We start from the raw sequence: 26358 nt of genomic DNA, 5'->3' as shown, positions 1-26358 counted from the left end.
TCCTTCATTGCCCTTAACAAGTAACGTGTGGCCCTAAAGGGAAATACGTTTGTTTCTTCACCGTCGACACTGGAGTCAGTGTCCGTGTCTGTGTCGACCGACTGAGGTAAAAGGACGTTTTAACGCCCCTGACGGTGTTTGAGACGCCTGGACAGGTACTAATTGGTTTGCCGGCCGTCTCATGTCGTCAACCGACCTTGCAGCGTGTTGACATTATCACGTAATTCCTTAAATAAGCCATCCATTCCGGTGTCGACTCCCTAGAGAGTGACATCACCATTACAGGCAATTGCTCCGCCTCCTCACCAACATCGTCCTCATACATGTCGACACACACGTACCGACACACAGCACACACACAGGGAATGCTCTGATAGAGGACAGGACCCCACTAGCCCTTTGGAGAGACAGAGGGAGAGTTTGCCAGCACACACCAAAACGCTATAATTATACAGGGACAACCTTTATATAAGTGTTTTTCCCTTATAGCATCTTAATATATATAATCATATCGCCAAATAAGTGCCCCCCCTCTCTGTTTTAACCCTGTTTCTGTAGTGCAGTGCAGGGGAGAGCCTGGGAGCCTTCCCACCAGCATTTCTGTGAGGGAAAATGGCGGTGTGCTGAGGAGAATATGCCCCGCCCCCTTTTCGGCGGGCTTCTTCTCCCGTTTTTCTGAGACCTGGCAGGGGTTAAATACATCCATATAGCCCCAGGGGCTATATGTGATGTATTTTTTAGCCAGAACAAGGTATTCTCATTGCTGCCCAGGGCGCCCCCTGCACCCTCCGTGACCGTTGGTGTGAAGTGTGTGACAACAATGGCGCACAGCTGCAGTGCTGTGCGCTACCTCATGAAGACTGAAAAGTCTTCTGCCGCCGGTTTCTGGACCTCTTCGCTTTTCGGCATCTGCAAGGGGGTCGGCGGCGCGGCTCCGGGACCGGACTCCATGGCTGGGCCTGTGTTCGATCTCTCTGGAGCTAATGGTGTCCAGTAGTCTAAGAAGCCAATCCATCCTGCACGCAGGTGAGTTCACTTCTTCTCCCCTAAGTCCCTCGTTGCAGTGAGCCTGTTGCCAGCAGGACTCACTGTAAAATAAAAAACCTAAAAACTTTTTCTAAGCAGCTCTTTAGGAGAGCCACCTAGATTGCACCCTGCTCGGACGGGCACAAAAACCTAACTGAGGCTTGGAGGAGGGTCATAGGGGGAGGAGCCAGTGCACACCACCTGATCCTAAAGCTTTATTTTTGTGCCCTGTCTCCGGCGGAGCCGCTAATCCCCATGGTCCTGACGGAGTCCCCAGCATCCACTAGGACGTCAGAGAAATCCTCGTTATGCCGTGAGTAAAATACCTAACTTTTGTGTAAAATAACTAAGCGCATGCGCTCTGCGAACCTTGCGCATGCGCAGTAAGCGACTAATCGCAATATAGCGAAACTCGGCAACGAGCGAACAACTCGGAATGAGGGCCATTGTTCATTATAATTCTCGCATGTTTAATCTGCACTAGTAAATTTCCTATTGTATTGTAAAAGCAATTTTATATGCTCTAAGTGTAACTTGTATTTTACAATTCCATTGTATGAGCTCATTGTTTTTAAAACATTCACAATCCAAATAAAATTGTGTTGGACCCTCCATCCGTGTGTGGTCACTGAGTCTGCAATAGGGGGAACATTACATTAGGCTTGCCCCTCTGTCACGGTGTGCTGCTCCTAGGGGCTTATTCAGACCTGATCGCTGCTGTGCGTGTTCGCACAGCAGCGATCAGGTCTGAAGTGCGCATGCGCCGGCGCAGCAGTGATTGACAAGCAGAGACGGTCGCTGGGTGGCCGGCGGTGTTTGGCCGCCGTTTAGGGGGCGCAGTCCAGGCAATGCAGGCGTGCCCGGACCGTTGTGGAGCGGGCTGCAGCGGCTGCGCGACGTGACACGCAGCCGCTGCAACCCGGGCAGTGACGAGTAGCTCCCTGCCAGTGTGCAGGAGTTGCGCTGGCTGGGAGCTACTCCTACAGTACAAAAGCATCGCCACTGTGCGATTGTGACGGGGCAGGACGTGACATGCTGGGCGTCCCCCCACATGTCAGGGAAGCTGATCGTAGATGTGCTAAATTTAGTCCTAGTTGTTAATAAAATTATACTGCTTCAGGTTTTAGTAGCCGTTATGTACATAATATGATCATCTAGGAAATGTAACATTTTTAGGGACAGTTTGGCCAAAAGAAATATAAACACATAAGAGGTTAAAACATAATATTAGAAAATATATTTATTTATATGAACTTATGCAGATAATTACTACTTTGGTCACTATTATATTTTTTTAGCACTCTTTTAGTTTTTGTTAGATTAGGCAACATAAAAATTCTACTTAAGAATATAAATGACACTTAAATTAAAGGAAAAGCAATATATTACTATTTTTAAAAAACTATTGATCTTTTCATACAATAAAAACAACATTCATTAAAAAATTATCAAAATACACACATCTTTTATTATTTACATTTACAATATTATACTTAAACTAGGCGATTCATCACGCCCTACGGGCGCTCTTCACACCGTCGCAAGGGGCTATGCCACTTTAACTCTTACATGCCCTTGGGGAGTGCAATATTTTTAGTATATGTAGATGCTCCTGGAGGGGGAGGGGCGGTGCGGGGGCAACAGATTAAGTAGAGGGTCTGGAGGTGCTGCCCATGGGAGAGGGGCGGGTACAGGGGGGGGGGGGGGGCGTTTGGAGGAGGGGGCGGGGCAGGGTTGGTTTGGGGGAGGGGTTGCAGAGGTGCTGTGGGTGTTGGGAGGGGGCGGGATGCCGTGGATGGGGTCTGTAGATGCTGCAGGTGGGGGAGGGGAGCAGATGCTGTGGATGGGGGAGGTGGTCGAGGGGTATTGCGGGTGGGGGAGGGACAGAGAAGTGGGGGCCATGGATGGGTTCCAGGGATGCTGCGGGTGGGGGAGGGGCAGGTGCAGGGCTGTAGCGGATGGGGGAGGGGTTACGGAGGCGCTGCAGGTTGGGAAGGGGCGGGTGCAGGGAGGCTACGAGTGGGGTAGGGGGTCGGGAGGCGCAGTGGGTGGGGGAGTGGCAGGTGTGGGGGTGCCAGAGATGGGGTCCATAGGTGCTGCGGGTGGTGGAGTGACGGGTGCGGGGGTACCGCGGTTTGGGTAGGGGGACTGGAGGCTCCGCAAGTGGGGGAGGGGCGGGTGCCGCAGATGGGGGTCCAGTGGCGCTGCAGGCAGGGGAGGAGCGGGTGCTGGGGGAGGGTGCTGTGGGTGCGGGTACTCAGGGGGCGGGATGTACTAACCTGTCCCGCTGCGGTATCTGGCTTATTGCATCCTGTGTGGTCTTCTCGTTAATAGGATCACCCGTCGCTGACGGTAGTTTTCTCCTCACTGCGCTTACTGACACTAATAATACATACTCCCCTTGATGGCACCTAACCCCTGGTTTTCCATACTTGTACTATTATACAGTCGAACTGTAAGTGCTGTTTTCTTGTTTTGCTCATATGTTTATGTACTCTGCAACTGGGTGCTGCGGATCTCTTGTGGTGCCATATACATAAAGGATGATAATAATAATAATAATGCCCTGAATGGCATAATAAAATGAACATACAAATGAAATAATTTATAGGATTAACTACAGTACAAATTATCTTAAATAGTTTACTAATTTGATGTAATACAAGGAAATGGGATACAGTAATAATATCAACATTCACAATGTTGACAGTTATGATGTTGACATTGAACATGTTGTCATTTGCAGAATGTCGAAGGCTGAGGATTAATAACGTCATTGGGGATGATGCCAAGATTTAAGATTTTCCCGTCCACCCCAAAAAAAGTGTGGGGTTCCCCCCACAAAGGAATAACCAGCACTGAGGTCTTTGAGCCAGCCCTGGTTAAAAAAACATGGGGGACCCCAGCACCGTGCTCTTGGAGTTGGCACTGGTGTTATACAGGTAACAAAACGAGTAGGGGTCCCCCGTATTTTTAGAACCAACACAAGGCTGCACTAGCAGAAGGGTAATGTCATAGCCAGGGGACACACTTGACAGGGCACCCCGGGCCATAGCATTCAGCCCAGGCAGGGGATTCCTGGGGAAGTTGGGATCCCCCCCTATCCAGGGCACCCAAGGCCAGGGCTGAAGCCCGGGCTATCCCTGGGTGGTGGGGGCTAAGTTGATAGTACATTAGTGAATGAATATTGTTGTCACAGTCCGGCGGATCGGGTTCCGGGACCAGCGGTACTTACCTGTCCGGATGCTCTGGCGCGGTCCCTCCGGTGGGGGTGCGGGCTGCTGGCGAGGGGCACAACTTGCAGGCATGTCTAGGAGGAGAGGGCTCAGAGGCAGCAGCAAACATTTGTGCAGCTTCCAGCTGCAGAGATCCGGGATGGGCGTCGCCGCCTTGGAAGGGTCAGCTAATATAAAACACTTAGTCACCTGCAAGGTTTGCAAAACCAATGGGAAACAGTCTGCAGGTATAAATATAGGGATTTCTGGGTAAGCAAACTGCCAGTGCAACGTCTCTCACACAGCCTTGTGTGTGCTAGTTCCCTGTGCTCCACAGCATTGCTTCTAAAGCATCCTGTTCCCTGAGTTCTCACCTGGATTGCTGGATCTACACCCGGTTATTCCTCCTCGTATGCTGACCTCTCCGAGTCACCATCCCTCTCAGCGAGTCTCAGTTACCCCAGTCTACAGTCTTCCTATCCGGGTTTCCGCCAGACGTTCGTCCACAGACGCACAGGTCCTGCCGACGCAACCGCTCTAACAAGTAAACAGCTAGGGCACCTGTGGAACCTCCTTTAAAGCTCTATGAAAAGACTTTCATTCAACCTGCTCGGCTAATCCTGCCTAAAGTCACCGATACCAAACCGCACGCCACAATTCCGGATTCACAAAACCCAGTCCCCGTGACAATTGTCTTTTACAGTAGCAGGTCCTAGCAAGCCTCCCCCTAAATCATCAGAACATTGTTAATCACCATCGGAAGCATCGCAACTATCATTTTAACAGCCAGACGGCCAACCGGTACACAGTGGGAGCTTGGGGGTTTAATTTACACTTCCCCAGTGGCTGCTATTGTCTGCAGCTGCCGGGTGGTGGGTCCTGCCATGCTGACCCATCAGCAGTGATCAGCAGCACAGCAAGTACTGGGGGAGGATGCATGGAGGCAGAGGGACCCTCCAGTCTCTCTCAGGGTGGTAGCAGCAGTGGGAAGTTTCTCTTCCCTGCACCTGCACACACTGTGTATCTGACTGGTCGCATCCTGTGCGACCAGATCAGATAAAGCACTTGCCAAAGTGGTCGAATCTGATGCGACCATGCCAGGCAAGTGGTTAAGCTCTTTTACATGGCCTCCACTTATCCAGGACTTCCACAAGGTCTTCTATCTTCAGGAGCTCTTCATCGATACTCCACCGCCGCCGGACTGCCTCCGACCTCCTCTTGCTGGCTAATATTAGCTGGTACAAAAGAGCCGGGTGATGGCGCGCCGCAATTTTTTTAAATTGGCGTCCCCCGCTTATATACATACTGCCCGCTGCCTAACTCTGCATAGATAAAGTGTTCTGTCCCGCGACCTTGCTCCCCACTGAGTCCCGCAGCAGCAGTGGACGGTGCTGGGATCCTGCATCACTGCCACGCTGATAATGTGCTGGGCTGCCGAGACCGGAGATCAGTTGGCTGCTCCAGTCTCAGCAGCCGCCTACACACTACAGTATCGGTTGGCTGGTTGGCGGTCGAGTCTCCTAGTTTTTAAGCAGGAATAAAAACCAGGAGACCAGACAGACGACCAGGATCAGGTGTGCGGGTCAGTCGGTGGAGGGTACACACTCCAATGTCAGGCAAACTGGTCGGTCAGGAATTGGGGACAAGTGTGTACCAAGCTTTAGCGTTAGGTGAGGATTAGATTTAGCCTACGGGAGGGGAGTATTAGAATTAGGCTACATGAGGGGACAATTAGAGAAAGGCTACAGGAGGGGAGGATTAGTGTTAGGCTACGGGAGGGGAGGATTAGTGTTAGGCTACGGGAGGGGAGGATTAGTGTTAGGCTACGGGAGGGGAGGATTAAAGTTAGGCTACAGGATGGAAGGATAAGAGTTAGGCTACAGGAAGGGAGGATTAGAGTTAGGCTACGTGAGGGGAGGATAAGAGTTAGGCTACGGGAGGATTAGAGAATAAGGCTACGGGAGGGTAGGATTAAAGATAGGCTACATGAGGGGAGGATTAGAGTTAGCTAATAGAAGGAAGGATTATAGAAAGGGTACAGGAGGAGAGGTTAGGGATACTCACCCCCGTAAGCACAGCAGGATCCACTGGAAGTCATCATGATGCCACTGCCAGACCTGCTGTACCAGGTAAATAACCGCTAGACAACCAGGAACCTTTTGTCGACATTCTAATCCATGTTTACAAGATGAATGTTGAAGTAGTCAATGTAGACATTACGACATTCTCCTGACAACATAATGCATGTTGACAAAATGTACCGCACCCGAAGGAAATAATTTGTCTCACAACACATGCCAGTAGTAACATTTTCTAGCAATGCTTCTTTGGTCAGATTGTTTCCAGTTTATCCTGTGACCCTGATGCCAAGGTAAAATGAGTATAATCTTATATTACACGTACGCCTACTTATGCTAATTTCATGCCTGATTTTTGTCATACCAACAAAATTATTAATGTCATTAAAAGGAAAAATGCTGCTATGAAGTTTTAAATGTACTGGAATGTTGTTATAGTTATGTGATTAATGATGTTAAGCTTCTTTTGTACGCCATTATTTTCTTTTATTGTCCATGGAAAAAATATCCATTTTTACACGATCCTGAGAATGAAGGCTGACCCGCTTTTTATATTTTCACAGTGCATTAATAAGTGTGAGCACTGCATCGTTAGGTGTGTATTTAAACTGATAGAAACTGAAGAGCAAATCAGAGTACCTGTGATCCACATTAGTGCCACTTTGATGCCAATATTGTGGGTTGTTGTAATTCACTCCTTGTCCGAGGTGATGACATTGCAAACTAATCTATAATTACTAATGAGACATATTATAGATGAAAAAGAAAAAGTACAGTACTTGGTGTAAGAAGTTATTCATACGATATCTTTATCATGAGTTATATCACTGATCACATACCCGTCATCTATCTCACTACTGTATACAGTATATTATATTGTGGTCTCCTACCTTTCATGTTGATAATCATAATTACTGGGCTAGATTTACCAAGTGGCAGCTTTGACACCGAAGATTAAAACTAGAACATCACATACAACATCAGGCGTGTTCTGCAATTATTATTATTATTGCTATTTTATATTTCTGTGTCAAACCCATAGAGAATCAGAAGCTGCCACTTAGGCAATGTAGCCTGATGCCTTGGTCTTTGTTCTTAACTAGTGGTACACTCTATAAAAATATAATTAATATTTCCCTGAAGGAGTTAATCAGTCATTTCATTATAAAGTTTGGAAATGGTTTAGATTCTACTATCGACCAGATAATTTTCCCCACACGCTGCAGAACTAATGTATCTGTGGATATCTTGTTCTTTCATACTATATATTCACCCACTAAAACGATTGTAGTGTTTCTTTTAACAAAAGTGCTACGTAAGTAAAAACAATATTGTTATTGAAAGCATTATCTGCTTCCCAGCTTTTCTTTATTTACAGCTGGAACCAAGGATGAAGATTATAAAATAAAAAAATAAAATAAAAAACATAACACAGACTGTAACTTTTATCTACAGATATTTTGTTATGGATAGGACAAGGCTTGGAACAGTCATCAGTCATTTACCCTCTGCTGCTTTTCCAGATACATGTTCTTCTGACTGTGGCTCCTGCACAAAACAGACATAAGATTTATAACACCAAGGGCAGTCAATAGCTATCAAGACAGTCAACTAATGTCACATTATTCAACACATTGCTATCAAAACGTTTACAAAAGGCATATGCTTAAAAATAAAATAAAAAAGTGTGAGAGAGAGAAACCTGGAAATTGATAATGTGAGTGGAATTCAAAAAGTACATAATGATAAAACTTTGAAACCCATGAAAAATAAAAAAGTGTTAATGTTGGATACATATAGAATTTCCAAAAAATTAACTGGCTATCAGTCAGGAAGATTGGGATGAGCTGGGAATCCAGTCTTCTCCATACTGTAGTGAGGCTGCACAGTTTGTGTGATCGCTACGGTTCATTATGTACACTGTGTAATGCTGACCTACTAGATGTACTTTTCTTTTGAGTATAATGTGTAACTGACACAATCTTATGGACTTTGAAAGTGGAAAAATTGTTGTTGCTCGCAGCAGCTGTGTGAGCATTAGTAAAATGGCTGCACTGGTATATTGTTCGATTGAGGCAGTGTACACAGAGTGGACCAGTAGACAAAAATAATAAATGGCAAACGCAGACTGGGCAGTCTTGTACAGTCCCACAGACGGGCAATATTGCATTAAGTTACGGATAATCTGAATTGGTGACCAAGTCAGATGGCCTGTCAATGAACAGTATGCAACACATTACGCTGTATGCGATATGGAAGGGCCTGTCCGTGTGCCATTTCTATCTGCTGCAAACAGAGTAAAACACCTCCAGTTTGCTCAGGATCACTGGAATGGACAGTAATTTTTTAAAAATGGGTAATGTGGTCTGACAAATCTATTAACAGCACAAAAGCATGTGCTCGCCACAGGTTCTATTCCTACTCTATGGATGTCGTGGACACCCACTAGTTGGAATAGTCCTGACCGCCGATCACATAACTACATCCCGTCTAATAGATGCTGTCCATAGCATTAGTCACCAGTTGTTGTGACTAACTAAAATGGAAAAACCAGGGGCGTGGCCTGACAGCCAATGGCATATAACACACACCTGAGGTGCACTCTCATGTCCCAGGAAAACAAGCATAAACCACCAGGGACGTGCAGTCATGGGAGGCAGTGCCTCCCCTGTCATACTGACAAAGAAGATATTTATAACATATTCTGTGTTATATAAATCTTCTTTGTATTATTCTCATCATTTAGGCTGTAAAAATGCAGGCAGCTGTGGATGGGAGGCAGCGGGAGCAGTGCCTCTGGCTGTCAATAATAAAGAGGCGGGGGGCGGGGCCAAGCCACCGGCAGAAAAAGCCCATTCAAAAAAACGAGGAGAAGAGGCAGCTCTAACTCTGCCTCAATGACAGGGCTGTCCCCTCAGCCTATATACAGAGCACGCCCCTGTCCCTCTCTGGCTCTCCCCTCTGTCTATCATTCTGACAATGCCCCTTTCCTCCAATCACCCCTCCCATACACGGAGAGGAGGTCTGTGAGGATCTGGCTTTGAATGTGGGTGAGTAGCATGTTCCCCGAGGCTCCCCTCTCCTGTAACCAAAACACAGCCACAGTACATACAGTTTTGTGTTGAAGCTGCAGCAGTGCAGCTTATCCCCTGGCCAGTGTGATGAGCTCCGGCCACATAACATCAGCCCAGCCCGAGGCACCCAACCTGCCAGAGCAGGGGCTGGTGACACCCCCTACCCCTCTCATCACAGCTCCTTTCCTGTTCGGCACTCAGTCTGTTGGGGGCGGACCCTGTACACACAGACTCTGACAAGTGAATGCAATTTACTATAGATGTAATATATGGATTAGTCAGTGTGTTTGTATGGCTGAGCCAGTAGTGTAGTGGTTAGGCATGCTGGCTAGCAACCAAGAGGTCCTAGGTTCAATCCTCACTGTGGGTTGCAATTATATTTATTTAACATATTGATTTTTATGATTCTATTTTAACCATAACTATCTGCTCTAGGCATCAGTTAGGTTGAATGCTGGAGGACATGGTTTTGATTCCCAACTAGGGTGAAATGTTTCTATTTATTTCACAAAATGTTGTTTTCATAGACTTTTAATATTCCAAACAAAACCTACTTGCTGCAAGTAGCTTGGTGGCCTAATGGTTAGGTGCTCTGCTTTAGAATGCTGTGGTCATGGGTTTGATTCTTTGCTAGGGTATGTATGTTTTTAATTCTGAATTGATTATTAAAATATAGTTTATGTCTCTAAGACATTATACATTATATTATTTTCTACTGTGAAGGATTTCTGCCCCTCCCCACTGGCGGATACTAGCCAGTGCCTCCCCAGCCATTGACCTCACCGCACGTCACTGTAAACCACTGCATCGACACAACACAAATACCCCAATTGTATATCTTATCAAGCACCCTAGAAGGAATGTCTTCTAACATAAAATGTCTATTCCCAGGCAAGGAGCACAAGACATCTTTAAGAAAGCTCCCTACCTAGATGAACTTCTTACACACAAAATGGTGGCACTTACAGCTGTGGAGACAGGAGAGGAAGTAACAAAAAGCCCTGGGACAAACAAGTCTAAACATGACTCCACAATCTTTATGAGAATTACATAAGACCAACAATGAATTCAGACTCAATCACCAACATATTTTTCAAGTTGTTGTACATTGAAGGGATCAGTATAACAAAAATGACACAAAACAGAATATGAAGCTGTTCCTGCTCAAATAAGTGTATAATCTAATTAGGTCTATCTAAGGTATAATTTTACCACAGGCTGAATAGGCATTTAGGCAAAGTGTCATTGTATGTACAGTAAATGATAGAAGTTATCAGATAGAAGCTTTGCACAAACAAGCAGACACTAAAAACACAGTTATTAGACCTGATAGGAGATAAAGCGAAAACAATTAATGCAGAGGCCTTTATCAATCTCCAACTACTTTCTAGAAGGGTTTTCCAGCATTTTGATAATCCAGACGACCAATGGGAATTTGATCAGAGTGCACGAGCACTACGACAAAACTTGAAAGATAAAAATGACATGCCCCCATGAGATGTGATTTTACGAATGGACAACTATTGCACAAAGGAATCCCTTATGTTTGCTTTACGTCCTGATAGGACTATTATGGTCATAACGTTATTGATATAGCCTAACCAACTGCCCAGAACTGTACAGAGAATATATGACATTCACCTCAGTCCCTGCCTCTGCTCAGAGTATAGTCAGTAACTCACACACTACAGTACATGCTTGTCAGTAAGCAACTAACCTACAGATGTAGCCATGCTCATCTCACTGCGAAGCGACATGCTGCATGGTGTGCCAGTCTGAGACTATTTGCAGCCAGCAAATGCTTAACTGAGTCCATTAGAAATTAATGGAGTGATCGCAACAAAGAGGAGCATGGCTACATCTGTATCACTATGTTTTTGTACTGTGGTAGTAAACGATAGTACCCCTTGGAAATGTATGCAAACACAGGGACAACATATAAACTCCACATCAAATCCCTGGTATGGAATTCAAACTCATGACCCTAGTGTTCTGATGCAGTAATACAAACCTCTATGACACTGTGCAGCTCAAATATAATATGTGCACATGTAGAGGCCTGGCAAGGTCAGATCTCATGGTCTTGAATGTGTTAGGAGCTCCCAGGTATCATCACTCCACAACCCTTGTATATAATCTCTTGTATGGAGGCCTGTTTCAATCAATTTAAGTGAAGAAGTTTATCAGTGACTTTTTTTTCACAATAGAAATTAAAACATTTGGTGGTGGTGTGGAGGAGCACTATGATTGTATTAGCCTAGGGTTGAGGGAACTCTTACTTAGGCCCCAAGTACTAATAAAAATCTTCAACTTCAAGCTCAAGAGTCTTGAGCAATACTGTTTTCTCAGTCTTAATAAGAAAAACTCAAATCCAGTTTTCTGCAGCACCCAAATATTCTATTTCAGAGCTAATCAAAAAATACAAACAGAAGAAAGAAAAATACAAAAAAACTAAATGGAACCATAGATAGTATAGTACAGTCACTACAATTAGTTTGACAGTTGAACCTAAGTCTTAAGAAGGCTTGCATGCTATGAGGGCAATATCTTATATATAAAATGCATTGATTTGTTTTGTCTGTCCAGTTATGCATTTTGACACCCCATGCACTGATTGGGATGAAACAAAAATGAAGTGGTCCTGTTGTATCCTGGCCAGGTTTTAGGGGGATTAGGGTCCCGGTTGGGCCTCTTATTTGTGTACGCTGGGCAGAACTTTGACCCAGGGAGCCTGTTCTGGGCCTTCCACTGGAAGGATTTGGCTAAAAACTTCAGAGTGGTAATGTTGGATACTAAAAGACATACTAGGAGGTTGGGGTCCTGGTTAGACCCCCGTTGGTGTACGCCAGACAGAACTTTGACAAAAGGAGCCTGTTCTGGGCCTTCCATTGGATGCATTTGGATGAAAACTTTAATGAACTGTAATAACTGACTGAAATAACCATAAATCTATGAACTAAAATAACTAAATGAAGACAAAAAATATTGTGTACTCTAAAGCCTTTGAATAGCAACATTAACAACAGAAGGAAAACTTTAAACCCATCTCGCTATTTAAAATGATAAAACTAAACAGAAAGGAAAGCCTGGGACTAGGGCTACTGGCGACATCCCTCCCCCCAAAAAAAAGATGACACTGAGCAGCCACCTCATGGGTGTGTTGGAAGAGCTGCTATTTATATTTAAAATGTTGACAGTTACATAAAACTCATTGATAACTTAAGAACTTGAAAATTTAAACCTGGGCAATGCCGGGTACTTCAGCTAGTCAAACTATAAATATAATGACAAAAGTAATATTTGTCTTACAAATTAAACTCCAAGCAATGGGTTTCATGAATGACAGCTATTTGAGGCCTAGGTGGAAAATTGTATAATTTGGAAGGTAATTTACAATCATTTGCTTCCTACTAAATGCACCACATACAACAATATACTGTATTTCTCTAACGTCCTAAGTGGATGCTGGGGACTCCGTAAGGACCATGGGGGGAATAGCGGCTCCGCAGGAGACTGGGCACAAAAGTAAAGCTTTAGAACTACCTGGTGTGCACTGGCTCCTCCCCCTATGACCCTCCTCCAAGCCTCAGTTAAGATTTTGTGCCCGAACGAGAAGGGTGCACACTAGGTGGCTCTCCTGAGCTGCTTAGTGAAAAGTTTAGTTTTAGGTTTTTTATTTTCAGTGAGACCTGCTGGCAACAGGCTCACTGCATCGAGGGACTAAGGGGAGAAGAAGCGAACTCACCTGCGTGCAGAGTGGATTGGGCTTCTTAGGCTACTGGACATTAGCTCCAGAGGGACGATCACAGGCCCAGCCATGGATGGGTCCCAGAGCCGCGCCGCCGGCCCCCTTACAGAGCCAGAAGAGGTCCGGAAAATCGTCGGCAGAAGACGTCCTGTCTTCAACAAGGTAGCGCACAGCACTGCAGCTGTGCGCCATTGCTCTCAGCACACTTCACACTCCGGTCACTGAGGGTGCAGGGCGCTGGGGGGGGGCACCCTGAGACGCAATAAAAACACCTTGGTTAGCAAAAAATGCATCACATATAGCTCCTGGGCTATATGGATGCATTTAACCTCTGCCAGAATACATAGAAAAACGGGAGATAAGGCCGCCGATAAGGGGGCGGAGCCTATCTCCTCAGCACACTGGCGCCATTTTCCCTCACAGCTCCGTTGGAGGGAAGCTCCCTGGCTCTCCCCTGCAGTCACTACACTACAGAAAGGGTTAAAAAAGAGAGGGGGGGGGCACTAATTACGCGCAGTATTAAAGATACAGCAGCTATAAGGGGAAAAACACTTATATAAGGTTATCCCTGTATATATATATAGCGCTCTGGTGTGTGCTGGCAAACTCTCCCTCTGTCTCCCCAAAGGGCTAGTGGGGTCCTGTCCTCTATCAGAGCATTCCCTGTGTGTGTGCTGTATGTCGGTACGTTTGTGTCGACATGTATGAGGAGAAAACTGATGTGGAGACGGAGCAGATTGCCTGTAATAGTGATGTCACCCCCTAGGGGGTCGACACCTGAGTGGATGAACTGTTGGAAGGAATTACGTGACAGTGTCAGCTCTGTATAAAAGACAGTGGTTGACATGAGACAGCCGGCTACTCAGCTTGTGCCTGTCCAGACGTCTCATAGGCCGTCAGGGGCTCTAAAGCGCCCGTTACCTCAGATGGCAGATATAGACGCCGACACGGATACTGACTCCAGTGTCGACGGTGAAGAGACAAATGTGACTTCCAGTAGGGCCACACGTTACATGATGGAGGCAATGAAAAATGTTTTACACATTTCTGATAATACGAGTACCACCAAAAAGGGGTATTATGTTCGGTGAGGAAAAACTACCTGTAGTTTTCCTGAATCTGAGAAATTAAATGAGGTGTGTGATGATGCGTGGGTTTCCCCCGATAACAACTGATAATTTCTAAAATGTTATTGGCATTATATCCTTTCCCGCCAGAGGTTAGGGTGCGTTGGGAAACACCCCCTAGGGTGGATAAAGCGCTCACACGCTTGTAAGGGCTCTACCCTCTCCTGAGATGGCCGCCCTTAAGGATCCTGCTGATAGAAAGCAGGAGGGTATCCTAAAATGTATTTACACACATACTGGTGTTATACTGCGACCAGCAATCGCCTCAGCCTGGATGTGCAGTGCTGGGTTGGCGTGGTCGGATTCCCTGACTGAAAATATTGATACCCTAGATAGGGACAGTATATTTTTGCCTATAGAGCATTTAAAAGATGCATTTCTATATATGCGTGATGCACAGCGGAATATTTGCCGACTGGCATCAAGTCTAAGTGCGTTGTCCATTTCTACCAGTAGAGGGTTATGGACACGACAGTGGTCAGGTGATGCGGATTTCAAACGGCATCTGGAAGCAACATGAGAAGACGCCGTATTATCAGGCGCAGTCTTTTCGTGGACAAGCGGGCAAAAGGTTCCTCATTTCTGCCCCGTGACAGAGGGAGAGGAAAAAGGCTGCAGAAATCAGCCAGTTCCCAGGAACAGAAACCCTCTCCCGCCTCTGCCAAGCCCTCAGTATGACGCTGGGGCTTTACAAGCAGAATCAGGCACGGTGGGGGGCCCGTCTCAATGAATTTCAGCGCGCAGTGGGCTCACTCGCAAGTAGACCCCTGGATCCTTCAGGTGATATCTCAGGGGTACAAATTGGAATTCGAGACGTCTCCCCCTCGCCGTTTCCTAAAGTCGGCTTTACCGATGTCTCCTTCTGACAGGGAGACAGTTTTGGAAGCCATTCACAAGCTGTATTCCCAGCAGGTGATAATCAAGATACCCCTCCTGCAACAGGGAACGGGGTATTATTCCACACTGTTGTGGTACCGAAGCCGGACGGCTCGGTGAGACCGATTCTAAATCTAAAATCTTTGAACACTTACATACAGAGGTTCAAATTCAAGATTGAGTCACTCAGAGCAGTGATTGCGAACCTGGAAGAAGGGGACTACATGATGTCTCGGGACATCGAGGATGCTTACCTTCATGTCCAAATTTACCCTTCTCACCAAGGGTACCTCAGGTTTATGGTACAGAACTGTCACTATCAGTTCAGACGCTGCCGTATGGATGGTCCACGGCACCCCGGGTCTTTACCAAGGTAATGGCCGAAATGATGATATTCCTTCGAAGGAAGGGAATTTTAGTTATCCCTTACTTGGACGATTCCCTGATAAGGGTAAGATCCAGGGAACAGTTGGAGGTCGGTGTAGCACTATCTCAGGTAGTGTTGCGGCAGCACGATTGGATTCTCAATATTCCAAAATCGCAGCTGGTTCCGACGACTCGTCTTCTGTTCCTAGGGATGATCCTGGACACAGTCCAGAAAAAGGTGTTTCTCCCGGAGGAGAAAGCCAGGGAGTTATCCGAGCTAGTCAGGAACCTCCTAAAACCGAGCCAAGTCTCAGTGCATCAATGCACAAGGGTTCTGGGTAAAATGGTGGCTTCCTACGAAGCAATCCCATTCGGCAGATTCCACGCAAGAACTTTCCAGTGGGACCTGCTGGACAAATGGTCCGGGTCGCATCTTCAGATGCATCAGCGGATAACCCTGTCACCAAGAACAAGGGTGTCCCTCCTGTGTTGGTTGCAGAGTGCTCATCTTCTAGAGGGCCGCAGATTCGGCATTCAGGACTGGGTCCTGGTGACCACGGATGCCAGCCTGCGAGGCTGGGGAGCAGTCACACAGGGAAGGAATTTCCAGGGCTTATGGTCAAGCCTGGAGACATCACTTCACATAAATATCCTGAAGCTAAGGGCCATTTACAATGCTCTAAGCTTAGCAAGACCTCTGCTTCAAGGTCAGCCGGTGTTGATCCAGTCGGACAACATCACGGCAGTCACCCACGTAAACAGACAGGGTGGCACAAGAAGCAGGAGGGCAATGGCAGAAGCTGCAAGGATTCTTCGCTGGGCGGAAAATCATGTGATAGCACTGTCAGCAATTCCGGGAGTGGACAACTGGGAAGCAGACTTCCTCAGCAGACACGACCTCCACCCGGGAGAGTGGGGACTTCACCCAGAAGTCTTCCACATGATTATAAACCGTTGGGAAAAACTCGACAGGTATTGCGCCAGGTCAAGGGACCCTCAGGCAATAGCTGTAGACGCTCTGGTAACACCGTGGGTGTACCAGTCAGTGTATGTGTTCCCTCATCTGCCTCTCATACCCAAGGTACTGAGATTGATAAGATGGAGAGGAGTAAGCACTATATTCGTGGCTTCGGATTGGCCAAGAAGGACTTGGTAACCGGAACTTCAAGAGATGCTCACGGAGGATCCGTGGCCTCTACCTCTAAGAAGGGACCTGCTCCAGCAAGGACCCTGTCTGTTCCAAGACTTACCGCGGCTGCGTTTGACGGCATGGCGGTTGAACGCCGGATCCTGAAGGAAAAAAGGCATTCCGGATGAAGTCATCCCTATCCTGATCAAAGCCAGGAAGGATGTAACCGCAAAACATTATCACCGCATTTGGCGAAAATATGTTGCGTGGTGCGAGGCCAGTAAGGCCCGACGGAGGAAATTCAACTGGGTCGATTCCTACATTTCCTGCAAACAGGAGTGTCTATGGGCCTGAAATTGGGGTCCATTAAGGTTCAAATTTCGGCCCTGTCAATTTTCTTCCAAAAAGAACTAGCTTCAGTCCCTGAAGTTCAGACGTTGTAAAAGGGGTACTGCATATACAGCCTCCTTTTGTGCCTCCAGTGGCACCTTGAGATCTCAATGTAGTTTTTGGGTTCCAAAAGTCACATTGGTTTGAACCACTTAAATCTGTGGAGTTAAAATATCTCACATGGAAAGTGGTCATGCTGTTGGCCCTGGCCTGGGCCAGGCGCGTGTCAGAATTGGCGGCTTTATCCTGTAAAAGCCCTTATCTGATTTTCCATTCGGACAGGGCAGAATTGAGGACTCGTCCTCAGTTTCTCCCTAAGGTGGTTTCAGCGTTTCACCTGAACCAACCTATTGTGGTGCCTGCGGCTACTAGGGACTTGGAGGACTCCAAGTTGCTAGACGTTATCAGGGCCCTGAAAATATATGTTTCCAGGACGGCTGGAGTCAGAAAATCTGACTCGCTGTTTATCCTGTATGCACCCAACAAGCTGGGTGCTCCTGCTTCTAAGCAGACTATTGCTCGTTGGATTTGTAGTACAATTCAGCTTGCACATTCTGTGGCAGGCCTGCCACAGCCAAAAATCTGTAAATGCCCACTCCACAAGGAAGATGGGCTCATCTTGGGCGGCTGCCCGAGGGGTCTCGGCTTTACAACTTTGCCGAGCAGCTACTTGGTCAGGAGCAAATACGTTTGTAAAATTCTACAAAATTGATACCCTGGCTGAGGAGGACCTGGAGTTCTCTCATTTGGTGCTGCAGAGTCATCCGCACTCTCCCGCCCGTTTGGGAGCTTTGGTATAATCCCCATGGTCCTTACGGAGTCCCCAGCATCTACTTAGGACGTTAGATAAAATAAGAATTTACTTACCGATAATTCTATTTCTCGTAGTCCGTAGTGGATGCTGGGCGCCCATCCCAAGTGCGGATTGTCTGCAATACTGGTACATAGTTATTGTTACCAAAAAATCGGGTTATTGCTGTAGTGAGCCATCTTTTCTAGAGGCTCCTCTGTTATCATGCTGTTAACAGGGTTTAGATCACGAGTTGTACGGTGTGATTGGTGTGGCTGGTATGAGTCTTACCCGGGATTCAAAATCCTTCCTTATTGTGTACGCTCGTCCGGGCACAGTATCCTAACTGAGGCTTGGAGGAGGGTCATAGGGGGAGGAGCCAGTGCACACCAGGTAGTCCTAAAGCTTTACTTTTGTGCCCAGTCTCCTGCGGAGCCGCTATTCCCCATGGTCCTTACGGAGTTCCCAGCATCCACTACGGACTACGAGAAATAGAATTATCGGTAAGTAAATTCTTATTTATTCCTTCATCTCCAATAGCCAATTTATGCTATGCTTCTGACTAATGTATATGTACCTCAACAAACATCACGGTTATCCAGGCAAAAATGCAACCGGCCTTACAAATTTCAGACATCTCCTACATCCATTTAGAAAGGCATGTACTGAAGAATACATCTAAGAATCCCTTTGCAATCAGGCTTTGTAATGTAAAGAAGACATCTACAGAATCCTTACGTAATTCATCTGGCTCAGTCTATCGGGTATATGCAATTGCGGTCGAATTCCCGAAAAACGGGACATTTTCGCCAAAAAAAATAAAAAAAAAAATTCGACAATGCAATTCAGTACTTTTCGTCAAAAAAACGGACTTTCCAAATTCGACTTTTTGAAATTCGACATTTGTCAAATTCGACATTTCTGCAATGGTACAAATGCGGCAATTCGACAAAAGTATATTCAATTGAAGTTTGTAAATTCGACAACAGTGCTTTTAGACAGTAAATTCGTCATTTTCAATCCGCCACACTTTGCTGGCGGAATCTAATAAAAAATTTAAAAAAAAAATTTTTTTGTGTGTTTTTTTTATTGGTAATAGCATATCTATTTATATTAGAAGGGAATATGTACTTGGTTTGTCTATTTTGGAGGCACAAGTATTATTTATATATTTTTAAAAATATATATATATATTTTTAAATGGAATGTTAAAAATCAGAAAAAAATTGCATGGGGTCCCCCCTCGTAAGCATAACCAGCCTCGGGCTCTTCGAGCCGGTCCTGGTTCTAAAAATCTGGGGGGAAAACTGACAGGGGATCCCCCGTATTTTTAAAACCAGCACCGGGCTCTGCGCCTGGTGCAAAAAATACGGGGGACAAAAAGCGTAGGGGTCCCCCGTATTTTTTACACCAGCATCGGGCTCCACTAGCTGGACAGATAATGCCACAGCCGGGGGTCACTTTTATACAGCGCCCTGCGGCCGTGGCATTAAATATCCAACTAGTCACCACTGGCCGGGGTACCCTGGGGGAGTGGGGACCCCTTCAATCAAGGGGTCCCCCCCCCCAGCCACCCAAGGGCCAGGGGTGAAGCCCGAGGCTGTCCCCCCCATCCAAGGGCTGTGGATGGGGGGCTGATAGCCTTGAGAAAATTGAAAGAATATTGTTTTTTTCCAGTAGTACTACAAGTCACAGCAAGCCTCCCCCGCAAGCTGGTACTTGGAGAACCACAAGTACCAGCATGCGGGAGAAAAACGGGCCCGCTGGTACCTGTGGTTCTACTGGAAAAAAATACCCAAATAAAAACAGGACACGCACACCGTGAGAGTAAAACTTTATTTCACACATGTCGACACACACATACTTACCTATGTTCACACGCTGACTCTGTCCACTTCTCCAAGTAGAATCCACGGTGTACCTGTGAATAAAATTATACTCACCTGATCCAGTGTCCTGTGGTCTTTTATTATAATCCACGTACTTGGCAAAAAAAAACCCGAACACCCGGATCAGGCGGACTGAAAGGGGTCCCATGTTTACACATGGGACCCCTTTCCTCGAATGCAGAGACCCCCCCCATGACTCCTGTCACAGAAAGGTCTCTTCAGCCAATCAGGAAGCGCCACTTCGTGGCACTCTCCTGATTGGCTGTATGCGCGTCTGCTGGGAGACGGCGCATCGCACAGCTCCCTCCATTAGTTTCAATGGTGGGAACTTTGCGGTCAGCAGTGGGGTTACCCGTGGTCAGCCGCTGACCGCGGGTGACCTCACCGCTGACCGCAAAGTTCCCACCATTGAATATAATAGTAAGGCTTTGCGATGCTCTGTCTGACAGCTCAGACGCGCATAGCCAATCAGCAGAGTGCCACGACGTTGCGCTCGCTGATTGGCTGAAGAGACCTTTCTGTGACAGGAGTCACGTGGGGTCCCGGCATTCGTGGAAAGGGGTCCCATGTGTAAACATGGGACCCCTTTCAGTCCGTTTGGTCCGGGTTGCCGTTTTGTTGTTTTTCCAAGTACGAGGATTATTTAAAAAGATCCGGACTCTGGATTGAGGTGAGTAGAATTTCATTCACAGGTACCCCGGATTCTTCAGTGACGAGGGGGGCGTGGCAGTCGGCGGGTCAACATAGGTAAGTGTGTGTGTGTCGGCATGTATGAAATAAACTTTTACTTTCAAGGTGTGTGTCTCCTGTGTTTATTTGGGTATTTTTCCACCAGTAGAACTACAGGTACCAGCGGGCCCGTTTTTCCACCCGCATGCTGGCACTTGTGGTTCTCCAAGTACCAGCTTGCGGGGGAGGCTTGCTGGGACTTGTAGTTCTTCTGGAAAAAACAATATTCTATCATTTTACTCAAGGCTATCAGCCCCCCATCCGCAGCCCTTGGATGGGGGGGGGGACATCCTCGGACTTCACCCCTGGCCCTTGGGTGGCTGGGTGGGGGGACCCCTTGATTGAAGGGGTCCCCACTCCCCCAGGGTACCCCGGCCAGTGGTGACTAGTTGGATATTTAATGCCACGGCCGCAGGGCGCTGTATAAAAGTGACCCCCGGCTGTGACATTATCTGTCCAGCTAGTGGAGCCCGATGCTGGTGTAAAAAATACGGGGGACCCCTACTCTTTTTGTCCCCCGTATTTTTTGCACCAGCACCAGGCGCAGAGCCCGGTGCTGGTTTTAAAAATACGGGGGATCCCCTGTCAGTTTTTCCCCCGGATTTTTAGAACCAGGACCGGCTCGAAGAGCCCGAGGCTGGTTATGCTTAGGAGGGGGGACCTCTCATGCAATTTTTTTTCGTGGTTTTTCACGTTTTTTTTACATTTTTACAAGTCTAATCAAAATCCGTCAAATCGGCCGTTTTTTGACAGCGGGACTGTCGAATCCGTTTTTTATTGAATATGTTGAATTCCGGCACCCACTTGCCGGAATTCGACGTCGAATTGTGTCGAATTAAAAAACGGGCGAAAAATTGCCGCGATTCGCCGGCAATTGCATATACCCCTATGACCATTGTCAATCGGAAATGAATGGGTTTGACCCTGCCTAAATTTGGCTTTCTCCCTCATTTAGTTTCAGAAGGACTCTGTGACCACCCTCACCTTAGGCATTCCTGAATCTACATTTGGCCTCTATGGGGTATATTCAATAAGAGTCGGATCCATTCCGACAGGGATTTGTCGGAATGGATCCGACAACCCCTATTCAATAGAGTGGCCAAATCCGACTGTCCAGCCGCCGCTCCGCTCCCCCGTCTCCTCACCTCAATCCAACTTTTTTTTAAAGTCGGATTGACATTGTCGGATTTGGCCCCGTTTCCGACAGAAGCACGCGGATCGGCGGCAATTCCGCCGATCCACGTGTTTTCTGACAAATCGGGAATTCCTGACTTGTTGAAATAAAACTGTCCCTACTGAATAGGTCGGAACCCCTTCCGACCTAAATCAGTCGGAAACTGCCATCTTTCCGACTCTTATTGAATATACCTCATTATCAGTGTTCAGTGTGTGAGGCGAGGTCTTACCAATGACCTATAAAGTGTCAATGTATCCTCTTTTTCCTACTATTATTAACGCTTTCTATTCCAACAAGTATTCTACCGTTTTTTCCCTACTGCATGATTACACTGTAATGCTTACCTTCATATAATCTAAAACGAATACCCCCATGGTCATTTTCATCTGTTGAAATTACGCGCCCATTAATTCTGTGTCCTGCTTGTGGAATTGTGGGTACCATAAGCATTTTGCTATATGAAATTTAAGACCCAGATTCAATTAGCGCCAATGTCACTTCACGCAACATTTTCCATGAAAAAAGGCCACAACATTCTGCTATTCAACTAAATTGCTGCAAACTAACAGCTGTGATTATTCGATTTTAGATTCCCACTTCCTAAGATGGGAATAATAGATTTCTACTACATACTATCAGGGAGACACTGCAGACTGTGGGTTTAGAGCGGAGAGGCTGAGGAGTAGGCACTAATTAAACTATTGGAGCTGACCCCCCGCCCTTCACCATTTCCCAAAGCCCTCCCACCTACTCCAGTTTTATATTTAGTGCCTCACAGAGAGGCATGAAAATTTGGAGTTAGAAGGTTTTGATCATTTCTAGTCATTATTCTCTGCCCTTAGTTTGCTTTAGTGCTCTTATGAGTTTCAGTCTCTTTGGGGGATCAGAGTTAACGGACAGCGGAGTCAAACACCATCTGTTTCCCTTACCAGCCACACCACTGGGACCCTGTTGCTATCACCTACCCTTTCCTATATCGGATGGCTGCTTCCTGGGAGCCGCGGCTTTATTCTCTCTTTGGCCATCAACCCCTATGGACGTACATAGGAAGAAAGCACATAGATTGTTGTTAGATAAAAATACTTATGAAACCCTCTCAAAAGACCCTACTAAGTTTTAAAAGAACTCACAACTTTATTGAAAAGAGCACTGGATAATGGAATCCTTAATAAATTAGAATTTGAATTCCTGAGTAATAAGCATCCAAAAATACCTTACTTTTATTTTTTTCCTAAAACACACAAAGGTACTACTAATCCACCTGGATGCTCAACTATATCTGAAATAGGATCCCTTACCGAAGAATTATCAAGTTATTTGATAATAAGACACAATTGGAAGGAAATCATACTGAAAGAAAAGAAAAACCTCCAAGCCTCCACTTTATAATACAATATTGTGGCCAGTCTACTCAAATTCGGAAAATCATTTACAAAACACTTTGATATCCTTTTGAAAGATCCGATCCTTAATTAAATACTTTCAAAGGAACCAACCGTCATCTTCAGAAGAGCAAACAGCTAGCACTTACAGTACCCAAACAAATACTGAAGACTCAATCATAACTTGAAAGAGACAAAAAATAATACTTCCAATGCCATTCCTGTAAACTAAGCCTAAAATCCAAAGAATTCACTAGTAATGGAAAACAATAAATTCTATTATCAGTATCAAACTGCAATTACAAATATGATATATTTAGTGCAGTCTCCAGCTTGTGGGGGAAACAACTACGACATTAAAAACTAGAACCCGAGAACACCTTCTGAACATTGAAAAGGACTATGCACTTATAGCGGAGAATTCAATTGTTATTTTCGCCGGCAGCCAGCAAATGGCACCCAACAGAGATAAACAATTGTAGCTCCTTTCGGGAATGTATGGAGATGTTCCGTTTGCAGTTGCGCTAGACAATTCTGCAGTTCATATAGCGCACAGCGTGTGTGATGCTCAACCTCCCCACACCGGTTTGCTCACCCCTGGTTGCAAGTGTCATTGGCCTGGTGGAACCTCGGTGCGGCGTGAGAGCTGCTGTCCTTGTAGCCAGCAGCTGGAAGGAGAATGCGGCTCTTGTAGCACTGTGTGTGGTCTCCTCTGCAATTAGGTGTCCAAGTGCAATGATTCAAAATGGCAGTAAGCGGGGTGATACCTGTCCTTAACGAGTTTCTCCGTTATAGCAATAAACACAGTTTCACCTTTTGATGATCTCATTAAATATTTCCATGTAGTACCTTGCACCATGCATACTTTGGCATGCTCCACCTTCCCAAAGAGTATGGACAACTATTGAATCTGATTCTTTAGCTGTTTATTCCTTATCTAGCCTACTTTGGTCCCCACCCATAAGCCGTCCGGCGGCCTCTACCCTACTACCATCCGCCCGATTTACACTACACATATGGATGACTTATGTTCCAAACTCTGCCAACTGCATTCTTTCCTTCCTTTACTAGTTCCTCTCTGGAACAACCCAGTTTTTGCACCAGGCCTTGACCACCAATAACTGGACCAGACACCATATTCTCTTCCCTCTTGATGTTGCTCCACTCTGCTCCTTTCCTGATTTTGCAACTATGCAATCTAGATTTTTCCTTTCCCATAATGTTTTTACCCAATACTTGCAAATCAGGCAGTTTTGGCAATCCCTCCTAAAGGTTTTGCCTTCTATGACTTGCTCTCCTATTGAAACCCTATGCAGATGCTCTTAGTCTACTAAGAAACTTACCTCCACTATATATCAACTATTACTTTCATACAATCATCCACAAAAGGAAGCCCACGAATTTGTGGGGGAATGCAATACAGGAGAGACTCTGACCCAATGAGGAATGGACTAAGATCCATCTCCGCTCGTAGTAAAGAAAACTTTACGTTATATTACAGATGGTATCTAGACCCCACTAGACTGCATTCTATCTATCCCACGTCCTCTGACCTTTGTTGGAGACTCTGTGGCCAAAGAGAACTCTGCTGCATGTTTGGTTGTCCCGTCTAATTATTTGCCACTTCTGGACAGAGATTCACAACTTAATCAAATCAATCACTGGTATTCAGATGTCTATATCTTCACTCTGTTCCTTAATACAGAGACCTATTCCTCATTTTCCCTCATCAACCCAAAAGTTGATTACTCAAATGCCACATAGCTGCTCAATGGAAATCGCCTACATTCCATCATTAACAGCTACAATCAATGCGATATGGTCCACCTATAGAGTTGAAAGAAGCATCTCCATTATACATGACACTCCCTCTACCTTTATTAAAACCGGACACCATGGACTAACCATTTTCAGGCCGAATCACCTTTAAATACCTTATAGAACAATCCTGCTTTTATTGATCCATCAAGAATTCAGAGGCATGCCTCGACCGATTCATTAATTTATTTCTCTTTCTATTACTTCCCAATCTCCCTCTCTTTCTCTTAACTCTTGGTCTTCACCATTATTTTACATTATTGCATTTCTGTTGATGCACTATATTAATGTACTATATTATTATATAAACAATAAACATATATAAAAAAAGGTGCAGGCTTTAAAGAATACTGTCGTATAGACCACAAAGAAGCAGTTGCATTCTTTTCTGGGATTAGCAGCAAATTACAGGAGGTTTATTTCTCAATTTTCAGTGGTGACAGAACCCTAGACTGAATGAAGAACTGCTGCGAATAATCTGAAGTGGTCTCCTGAATGTGACTTGGCTTCGTATTCTGCCAAGCAATTGCTCTGTAAAAGCCTAGTGTTGAAAACTCCTGAATTCGCTAAACAGTTTATTGTGCAAATGGAGGCTTCAAATGTTGGTTTTAGGGCTGTACTATGAGTGTAGGTTATCCAAGCTTATTAAACTTGTGGACACAATTGCACATCAACTCTGCACATCTTATAAACACTCTGACCCCACAAAGCAATTATCCAAGCAGTGTGCACTTTAGCTCGTGACTTTTTCAATATGATTAGGAGATGGGGGATCAGAATTTTTAAGCAGGACATAAAATTCCATCTTCCTGCTATGACTGATGCACGAGCATTTGAAGCGGTTTATTGGCTAACACTCCTGCATACACACTTTACAATTATCACAATATACAATTATCATGCTGACCGTACAAATGTCAGCTGATGTGCCTGAAACTCTAAACTCAGGAAGTTAGTTACTCTGAGATAGAAAAAGAATGTCTTGCTATAAAATGGTTATTGGAGACACTTTGTTTTTTATCAGGAGTGTGATTTGCAGCGGTCTATTATGCGTCCTAAAAGTGGTTAAACTGCATTATTCATGAGATTTCTAAAAGTGGTTACATTGCATAATTCATGAGATTTCCTTGCCCACTTCATCTACATGCAATTTTTTTTTTATACTGAGTTGAACTGGAGTGCCAGGCCTCAGATGGTCAGATGCACCCCTTTAAGAGGTGTTGTGGCAAAGTGATCTACTGTTCCATGTGAGGATGGGGTTAATCTTCTGGAATTCAGGAGGTGACTCCATACCTTACTCAGAACTGGTTAGTCCAGTGGTTCCCATACGCAGCCCTCCCAGGTTTTAAGGAAATCCATGCTTAAGCACAAGTGACTTAATTAGTACCTCAGTCAGTTTGATTATACCATGTGTGCTTAAGCAGGGGTATCCCTAAAACCTGTACTGATGGGGTGCCTTGAGGACTGTTTGGGAACCACTGGGTTAGTCCATGGCCTACTTAGGCGCGGTACTGTAGTTGGATTATGTGTGTTCTGTAATGAGG

The 26358-nt window shown here is 45.7% G+C and overlaps 1 protein-coding gene across 3 annotated transcripts in view; it reads right to left on the bottom strand.

The window, feature by feature from the left end:
* Window positions 1-7650: 7650 nt before the first annotated feature.
* CLCC1 (chloride channel CLIC like 1) overlaps window positions 7651-26358 on the bottom strand; it is a 251622-nt gene continuing 232914 nt past the window's right edge. For 2 of the 3 annotated variants that reach the window (XM_063940150.1, XM_063940153.1), the window contains exons 12-13: window positions 22580-22645; window positions 7651-7867 (exon numbers count right to left, since the gene is read on the bottom strand). In XM_063940150.1, coding sequence (XP_063796220.1) covers window positions 22586-22645 — 60 coding nt within the window. In that variant the 3' untranslated portion in view covers window positions 7651-7867; window positions 22580-22585. The remainder of the gene's footprint in view (window positions 7868-22579; window positions 22646-26358) is intronic. The other variant, XM_063940151.1, reaches the window with a different exon arrangement.

This window comes from Pseudophryne corroboree, chromosome 9 (assembly GCF_028390025.1).
Source record: "Pseudophryne corroboree isolate aPseCor3 chromosome 9, aPseCor3.hap2, whole genome shotgun sequence".
NCBI lineage: Eukaryota > Metazoa > Chordata > Amphibia > Anura > Myobatrachidae > Pseudophryne > Pseudophryne corroboree.
The sequence above is the reverse complement of the archived record's forward strand: the minus strand, read 5'-3'. Positions and strand labels throughout refer to the sequence as shown.